A 10,258-nucleotide genomic window follows, 5' to 3' on the forward strand; every position below is an offset into this window, starting at 1 on the left:
AGGGTATAAGAGATACAATTACAGAAAAGCATCACACATTTAAGAAATTTAACTTCACTGGTATGACGGGAGATTTGGAATATTACATAAGATCAAGAATTGGTCAAACAGGAAATTAGGACATCAAAAAGGATCTATAATGAAAGGTTGGCTTAAAATGTAAAAACTAATAGTAAGGATTTCTTTAAGTACATTAAGGGTAAATGAAATGTTAGGATAGGGTAGGACCCTTGAGGAATGATAAAGGAAGGCTTGTATCTGATGATTATGAGGTGGCTGGGTTATTAAATTTTGCTTTTTCTCCTGACTTTACTAATGAAGATTTAAGTAGTATTCCTCATCTTGAACGTTTGATAGATGGAAAGAAGGGCAGACAATGTCATTGCATTAATTCTGAGCTTGTTAAGAAGAAAATTAGAAAGTTTAAAAAGTGATAAGGTTCCTGGGCCATATAATATTTTCCAAGGGATTTGAAGGAGGTTAAGGATTGGATATGTGAGCCACCTTCTAATATTTTTTGTAAGTCCTTGAATAGTATGCAGATGCCCAAAAATTAGAAGACAGCTAATGTCACTCCTCTTTTCAAAGAAGGTAATAAAAATTGGCCAAGTAATTATAAGCCTAGTAGTCTTACATCAGTTGTGGGAAAAGCTTTGGAAAGTCTGATAAAAGATGCTTTGCAAAGTCATTTAAGAAAGTTTAGAATTTTATTGGATAGTCAACATGGTTTCACTAAGGAAAAATCTCTCCTTGAAAATCTTCTGACATTCTTGAAAAAGGTTACTGCATATGTAGATGAGGGTAAGGGTGTAGATGTGGTGTATCTGGATTTTCAGAAAGCCTTTGACAAGGTGCCACATAAAAAAGCTTATAAATATATATATGTTTGTGGGATAAGTTAGCTAATTGGATAGAAGAGTGGCTGGATGTAAGAGGGATGTTATAAATGGAGTTCAGTCAAATTGGATTAATGTCACAAGTGGGATACCTCAGAGCTCAGTCCTAGGACATTTGCTTTTTTGATTTACATCAATGACATAAATGAAGGAATGGTCAATAAATATCTTAAAATTTGCTCATTATATTAAGGTGTTGGACGTTGCTAGCTGTGAACAGAATGCTGCTGCTTTACAAGTGTATTTAGATCATTTAGTGAGTTGGGCAAATAAATGACAAATGAGTTTTAATTATACTAAATGAAAGTTAATGCATGTGGGTTATCATAATTTGAATTATAAATATAATGTGGATGGGAACAACCTTAACGCTGTCATGAAAAAAGGGATCTTGATGTAATGGTTGATGTGTCTCTTAAGCCATCCAAGCAGTGTGCTATTGCTAGTGGTAAAGCAAATAGGATTTCAGGTTGTATCTACAGAAATATTGAATACAAATCTAAATAGTTTATAATTTTATTTTACAGGTCACATTTGGAGTACTGTGTTCAGTCTTGGGCTCTTTACCTTAAGAAGGACATCGAATTGTTGAAAAGCGTTCAAAGGAGGGTTACAATAATGATGCCTGGGATGAAGAGTTTGTGATATGAGGAGAGATTAAGATCTTTGAAATTGTTTTTTCTTGAAAAAGGAAGAGCTGAAGGGGATCCGATTGAGGTGTTTAAAATTGTAAAGGGATTTGATAGTGTTAATGCATCATCTTTTTTCATACATATCGGCGAGAATAGTAGGACTAGGTGACAAAAATATACATATTTTTAAGGTAAGAGTCAAATTCAGCTAATACAGTTTTATTTCTTTTAAAAGGTGGCTAGTCCTAGAATGGGTTGACTTCGGATGTTGTGGAGGCAATAATTTTGCGTGAGTTTAAGAGAAAGTTTGATACTATATGAATGATAACGGCTGATTTTAAGATTTTTTAAAAATTATAATAGTTTAGTTTAGAGGATGCAACGGCCGAGATGGACCAACAGGTTCGTTGTTTTCCCTAAACATTATGTTATATGTTATGTTGGTAACCTCAAATCTGTAATTGAAGCAAGGGGAAAGATTCAATTAACACTCTGTAAATTACATTTAACCTTGGCCAAAGAAAACCAAACCTCTATAACATTTATCATGTCGATAAAAAATATCTTACTTATGTATTTATCTATATCAAATATGGATAACGATGTATTTTCTTGCTTCTGGAGTACACAACAGAGAAATAAGACCGATCTATTAACTTATGTACTTTTTATTTAACTCAAACTTTTAAAGCTTTGAGGCTGACCTTTTTTGTATCTTCAGCATAAAATGTAAGATTTTTTTTAAACACCATACTTCACGAACGTTTTCTTCACGTGTTGGGAAAATTTTTGAAGATAAACACTTTGTTTATGTGAGGAAAAACAGTAAGAACTGATTTCTGGCACATTAGAAACTTTGGCCTTTAAAGAGTTTAGTTCCATTTAGTTTGATTAAAAACAAAATTATAATAATCATAAGCCCAGTTGTTGAGAAAATTCATATATTAAAATGAGGTAGGATTTTGTTTCCTATTATTTCTTGAAAAAAAAGAAAAAAAAACACGTAAAACAAACAGTTACGGATATAACCACACTTGACTGTATCTAGTTTATATAATGTACCTGATGATGACAAAACCTTGTCGAAACGTTGTACATTTGCTGTTATATTAAAGTTTTTTTTCATTACCCATTCAAGCCGTCTCCAGCCATTTTTATATAATGTAGGTTCTTCCCTTTATATTTTCTCCTAAATTCAATGTAAGTTTCCAATAAGTACCACAGAGGCTACGTTCTTGGCTACCTTTTGAAAAAATCTGTTAATCAGGTAACACGGACAAGATCTAAATCAGACTATAGTGCTAGAACCAACAAAGCATGTTATAGCCTCGTTCCTAAAGGTTATTCTGGGTAAAGAAAGTTCCGAGAATTATACTGAATTAAGTTTTTTTATTTTTGTTTGTTTGTTCTTAAACAAAGCTGCACATTGAGCTATCTCTGCATTACAGATATGCGGGAGTTATTATTTTATAAGAAAAAGAGTAATTTTCAGTAATTTAATGCAAACTAAAAAGTAAATATTATACTTGGGGATTGCATATAAGTATCCATTCATGTTTTTCAAACTAAATAATTGACCTTTAATAGGGATCGGAATCAATATTGTAAGAAGTTATATTAGCCCCCCAGTGGTATATCTGCGGATTTGTACTGCTAGAAACATGGTTTCGATACCCGTGGTGGCCAGAGCACAGATATCTCTTTGTGTAGTTTTGTGCTTAACAAAAACAAGTTATATTAGTGTTTACATTTTTATTGTCACACTGATGTAACACTGATGGGTCACTGTATTCTATTGGAAGTCTTACACATAATAAGGAAAGGTGTATGATAACACTGATGGGTCACTGTATTCTATTGGAAATCTTACATATAATAAGGAAAGGTGTGTGATAACACTGATGGGTCACTGTATTCTATCATACGCAATGTATAAGAAAGCGAGAACCAACAGAACACTTAACCTTTACTGGAGTTATTATTTCATGAGGAAGAAATATATAGAGCGGAACTTTAATGATAAATCGTTATCAATGCTTAACCGCAATCTTCATACCATGAGAATTAGTTGCAGCATGGAAATCGTGTGTTACTTTATTTACATCATTTCATCTCGTTGATAACTAGACATAGTGATAGATATTCGCGCTCTTTTTACTAAATAAAAATAGTCATTTAGTGTACTTTAAGAGAAACTTTTGTTCAATTCCATTACTCACCTGAACGAAGATGAAAAGTTGGGGCACAGCCACAATAAACGCCAAGATCCAAGAAGCAAGAATCAATTTCTTAGCACGAATAGCGCCTACCGTTGACTGAAGCGGCTTACATATAGCCTGATAGCGGTCGTAACTCATTGACGTCAGGATGAATGTTGTGCTTGCAAGCGTTACAATCTGAGCGTACACAATCACTTTACATGCAATAGCTCCCAAGACCCACTCTCCGAAAACCTGTAGTGTTGGAAGGGAACAAACATTAGTTAACAGTAGAAAATATAATAGAGAAATAACAAGAATTAATAAAGTTCATAGATGACAGTTTGAAAATGTGAGTGGTAAAAATTAATATCTTGACAGATTAGCAGATATTAAATATATTTTGATATTAGTGAAAGCAGGGGAAAATAAGTTACAATATGTTCACCACACTACATCTTCTACATTCATTCTCGACGTGTCTTTTTGCTTAATACCAGGTCTTATATCCATCTAAACTTGGAATTGACAGACTAGAGGGAAAGCAGCTAGTCAACAGCATCCACTGGCAACTTTTGGGTTACTCTTGTCTGATGGAATAGTGAAAATACCTTGCTAACTTCATAACGCAACCAACGACCTCAAAGTGCGGAACAGGTTTCGCAACAACGAGTCTCAGACAATGAATACCCGAATTCTCAATCCGGGAACTTTAGCTGCCAGGCCATGACCGGCCCAGTAATGGTAGCAGTTAATTAATTGAACATATCAATAATAACTGTCATATTAAACTTAATTATTTCAGATAAATCAAAAATAAAGGTATCACAGCTTTGATTCTACTTCTAACTTTACACAGGAGATCTTGAATCAGAAGCTTATCTTCTGAATATGTTGTGTAACTCAAGTTAGTGTGCAAGCATATCGAATGTAAGAATGTTGTTCTTTGTTTTGATATAAGATTTTTTTGTATTTACATATCTTAAGTTTCCCTTGCCCTATAATATTTCTTGTGGCTTTTTTTTCTCATTCTTTTCTTGATCGTTATTTAAAAAATATGACTTTAAAAACATGTTTCAATTTTGAAAATTTTTTAAAATCATTTCATTTGAACTTAATTAATAGCAGAATAAGTTTGTTTAAAATAACATTTGAAAGTTAAAAAAGATAATAGTAATTTTTTTTTTATTAAGAAAACTTTTTCTCAGCTGATTGGAGAACGATGTAGACTTTAGGACAAACTTTCGTGCTACGTTTCCAGAAGTACTATGTTTGAGGTTTTTCTGTGTTAGGTTATCTCTTACTTGTTACTTCTATAGAGTATTATTAGTTGTGATAAATGTTGAGTGCCAAAAGAGATTCAGTAAACCGCTTTCTCCCCAATCATCATATTTCTAAGCTTTTGTGTCAAGAAAACTAAATATGAGCTATTTATTAAAAATACCAAATGTTTAAAGTGTTATACTAAGCTGAGACTAAACGTTTATCAGTCATTTCCAGAATTTTCTGTATAAGCAATTCCAACTACTGCCATTTTGAAATGTGTCGTTATGTGTCGTAATTCTAAGTGTTCATTGGTTACACTTCATTTCTAATACGCCTATTTGAATTAATGCTTGGACTTTACATACATAATATATATATATATATATATAATAGTTTGAAATTCACCGATAATTGAATAATCAAACTAATCCAAAAGCAGAGAGAAGTCAGTACCATAAATATATCTGTAGAATTCATACTATTTTACTTTCCATCTACACATGTGAATGTAAATACCTATATATTTGCTATTCACTAGGAAAGGATTTATGGTCACCTAGAAACAAGCCCCAAGGCAGAGCTAGTGTGACGTGTATTTACGGCTGTTTGGTTTCGTTGTAACTCTACCTTGTCCCTAAAGTAACAAATACTTCTTCTAACAATGTCAATGAGTAAAGTTATAATGTGGTAACCTGAAATAAGCCTCAAGGCAGAGCTAGTGTGACGTGTATTTACGACAGTTTGGTTTCATTGTAACTCTACCTTGTCCCTATAGTAACAAATACTTCTTCTAACAATGCCAATGAGTAAAGTTATAATGTGGTAACCTGAAACAAGCCCGTTGTTTAATCAATGTCTACCTTATTAATAAACGGTTTAAATAATTTACGAAACAAAATTTGAAAGGAATTTTCATTAAAAACCTAATAAAGATTCTTGTGTGTATAACTCAAGTTCCAACCCATTCACTTTAACCAAGTCTTTATACTAAAAATGGTGATAATACTAATTCTCAGATCTGACAACAAAAGTATGTTAATCAGTAGTTCTTATAATTTGCGTCCATTCATCGCTTATGTTAACACTAAAAGCAATCTTTTATTTTCACCATGTTTCATGAGTAACAATATAATATCGGCTCCTGCAAAAACTCTTGTTGGAAGTAGTCCTTGGAATTATTCATTAGCACTGGCTCATATACGAGTTGTTGTTCTCATCTCTACTGCTTCTGGCAGGAAGTTCTAGCACCTAGAGCTGCTATAAGTTGAACAACAGCCTCGTTAAATATACAGAAGTAGTTTCTTGTTGCATTGATTAATCGTTCATCAACCTATTGTTCATTAATATAAATGTTACTACGAAAGATAAAGAAATATACGATATTACGAATTTAAGGTATTGTCACATTATTGTACTATTAAATCTAAAACAGCTATTCTAATGGTTATGGTTAAAGAGAAATTGTAATAGTTATAGATACACAGTTATTTATATAGTTGGTAGAGAGATACTTTAACCTTCATAGATAGATAGATATTTTAGTACTTATATACAGAGATATTTTTCTAATTATAGGTAGACAGTTACTTTGATAGCTATATATGTAGTTGTAGGTAGACAGATATTATGATAGCAATATCATATTGAAAAAGTCACTATTCAGTTTGTATGCTTATCGAACTATTTCTCGTTACATAGTTTAACAAATGTACGTTAAATGATAGACCTTGGTTATCTACAATTGTTGAAGTATCGCTCTTGATACTCCAACATGTAACGGCTTCGTTCCATTATTCAACAGTATCTACCTGACGACCCTAGCAAAAAGTAGTGTTTTTAAAGGTAAAATTAAAAATAAGAAAATAAGTTTTGAAAGTATATTATCTTTTTTATTAGTAAACAAAACTTTCATTTTTATATTATAAGTTCTTCTTTTAATTTGATTTTTAAAACTTTATAACACTTATAATAAAATTAAAACACAGAATAAATATATTCACAACAGCTGTTTACTGTTTTTAGTCCTACCTAATAACATGTCCCCCGCCGGGACAGCTGTAAAGCTATTGATTTACAACGTTAAAACCAAGGGTTCGATTCCCCTCAGTGGACACAGCAAATAGCTTGATGTGACTTTGCTATAAGAAAAACACACACACACACACACCTAATAACATTAATACCATTGCTGTATTCATTTGCTGACATTGAAGGATGAATTAGTGCTGACAGATGTTATTAATTAATCGGAATTAATCATTTGTTGACTGTTCAACAGTTGTCTGATGTATTGCTTATACACACTCTCTAACATCATAACTTAATCTAAAATTGTACTTACAAACATTCCGTTTTATAACAAGTTTATAACCTGCACATATGCCAGATAAACCAAATTCCAAATTCCATACAAAATGTTTGAAATATTCTAACATTGCAGATAATTGTGTCACTGACTGTATGAAAACACAAAAAAAAATCACTTTGACAGATTAGATATTAGAACTTGAATTAAACAGCTTACCAACTCCTAACTTTACAATTTCAGCAATGTATACACTGGACGTATTGTAGTAAATTTTTAGCAATGTATACACTGGGCATATTGCAATACATTTTCAGTAATGAACCACAGGACGTACCGTAGTAGCTCATTGTGCAGCTTTGTGCTTGAACTACAAACAAACACACTATAGTATAATTTTAGAAATGAACTACTAGACGTATTGTAGTACATTTTTAGCAATGTATACATACACTGGACGAACTATAGTAGAATTTTAACAATCCATAACACTGCTCAAAATAATGTTAGGAGAAAAAGAACGTTTATTCGGGATTACTATGAAAATAACTGACATCACAATCTCTGTTATCTCTTGATGCTTTTAATAAGTGATAGAATGGTATAAATGACTTGTTGAAATAATAACTAAGATGTTATAGGAATCTGGCAACAAAATACCAGAACAGTAAACCTTGCTCGTAAGATATACAGCTCCAAAAGAATAAGTTTCAGACTTTAAAAAATAACCAATGACAAATAGGTAAGAGAGAGAGAGAGAAAGCTTTGGGGGGGGAATCTCTGCATTTTACTATGGAAAATAACGGAATATGTAATTCACGCCTCAGTGTCTGAACGAACATCTTTCACTGTGATGGGTGAGACCCGGATAGGTGGGGTGGAGCATTTATAATCAATCATCTGTCGCGTCAGAGCAAACGATCATACTGTCAAATGTCGTCATGACAACAAGTTTGTTCTGCCATGCAATATATTCATGTATGTCGGGTTTCTGAACAGGAAAGCAACTGCATTTTAGACTCTTTTTTTTCAATTCTTTATTTTTTATTTTTAAAAGTCCAACTCATAATCCGTGTTTGAGTTTCTAAATGACATGTTGACAATATAATAACTGGTACTAATATATATGTAACATTAAAATAATGTCGTTCTTTATTATCTATGTATAAAACAATCATCAACAAAGATGGAAGATATAAAAACCAAGAACAAGCAGCACCTTAAGTTTATCTATAATTGCGCTCTATCTCTATTTCTCTCACATATATACATATTGTTAATTTCTTAAACCGTTATATTTATTGGCAGGTCTGAAATCATGTGACAGTATGAAAGCGCTACAAAGCATGCAGTGACATCATAAAACATTAAGTTTATATATGTTGTGAGTTCAGTCTATAATATCGACTAAAAAATAATATACATTTGTCAGTACTATATCTGTTAATGACTAAAAAAAGGTATATGTAATTTTTTATGTTTCATCTTAAGTTGAGCTGAATTCGGCACTTTGTGACCAAAGGTCAATGCAAATCAACAGACATGTTCTTGGAGAACAAAATTTCATCAGAGGCACGTCGACAGTCACACGTTTGTTCAAGAAAACTTGGACATGGCACACAGTGTTTCAAAATCACATTATGGATATATACCTAAAAGACTTTTCTTGCTTTGCATTTATTTTTCTTATTTCTCCGTCCTTTAACACTTGGCGATTTGAATGGCACCCAGTCAGTGTGTAGGAAGGATACTGCAAGGATCAATGAACACTACTCAGAACAGATGATGCTTACAGTATGAGAGTAGGTTTGATATACTGATTGAGAGTAATGGAAAGCAATGCGAACATTTTCTGTGACAGTTTTTTAAATATCCTGTATCATGTCAAAACTTTCTTGAAATAAAAGTTGTAATACTCTTTGTATCTCTGGTTAATGTTTCTCCTCATGACAATTAGTTTTAGGACATAATCTTTCGTTTCTAATATGAAGTTTCCTTTCAGTCATCTAGTACTTGTACTTTAAATAGTCTGAGTATTTGGTTTTTGTAATCTGTATTTACAGCAAATGTTGGCTAAATACTTAGGTTTATGGTGATTAGACACTCAAGCTTAAGTTGATTAGACAGCCAAGCAATTGTCGATTAGATACTTAAGCTTCTATTGGTTTGACAAGTAAGTTTATGTTGGTTTGACGCTTAAGTTATTGTTGCTTAGACATTTAAACCATTATTACTACTATCAATGTTTGATTTACAAATTATGAAAAAAAAATGTTGTTTGAAATAAAATAACAAAATGCATCATGAACAGAAAATAACAATTTACATATTCCCAATCTAGTGGTTAGTGCGTCTAGAGATTCTTTGCTAAAAATAACTTATGTAGTTGAAAAAAGTAAAGTTCAGATAGGAAACGTTCAACCGATTTATTGGAGAATGAATGCAATAGTTGAATCAATATTTATTCTGAAATTTTGCGCATATATTTCACTGAGTTCTACATCATTGGGAATTTAGGGAATGTTTTTAAATAGAATACATTCTTTATACAGCATGTACACAGAATGCTATTTATTTAAACTTGAATAACTTATCATGTGAGGTAATTTATGAGATTTCTACTCTGGATAATTTAAAATATAAAGAACGTTTTACATTTTCTAGTTAATTATTTAAGCACCAAATATTAACATGTTTATACATTTGTGGGCATAGCTTATTGCTTATGTTAACTCTGTTTTGTTTTGTTTTTATCAAAATCATTATTCAAATGAGCGATTGGAGAGTTTTTAAAAACTTATACTTACAAAAATATACAGCAATAAATATATTCGGTGATGTATAACTACTTCCACTTTAAACACCAATAATTATATTCGGTGATGTATAAATACTTCAACTTTAAACACCAATAATTATATTCGGTGATGTATAAATACTTCAACTTTAAACACCAATACT

General features: G+C 31.9%; 1 protein-coding gene across 1 annotated transcript in view; it reads right to left on the reverse strand.

Annotated features, from left to right (window-relative positions):
- LOC106478530 (gonadotropin-releasing hormone II receptor-like) overlaps nt 1-10,258 on the reverse strand; it is a 70,905-nt gene that overhangs the window by 9,362 nt on the left and 51,285 nt on the right. The window contains exon 4 of the mRNA XM_022382153.1: nt 3,748-3,981. Coding sequence (XP_022237861.1) covers nt 3,748-3,981 — 234 coding nt within the window. The remainder of the gene's footprint in view (nt 1-3,747; nt 3,982-10,258) is intronic.

This window comes from Limulus polyphemus, unplaced genomic scaffold (assembly GCF_000517525.1).
Source record: "Limulus polyphemus unplaced genomic scaffold, Limulus_polyphemus-2.1.2 Scaffold221, whole genome shotgun sequence".
NCBI classification, from domain to species: domain Eukaryota; kingdom Metazoa; phylum Arthropoda; class Merostomata; order Xiphosura; family Limulidae; genus Limulus; species Limulus polyphemus.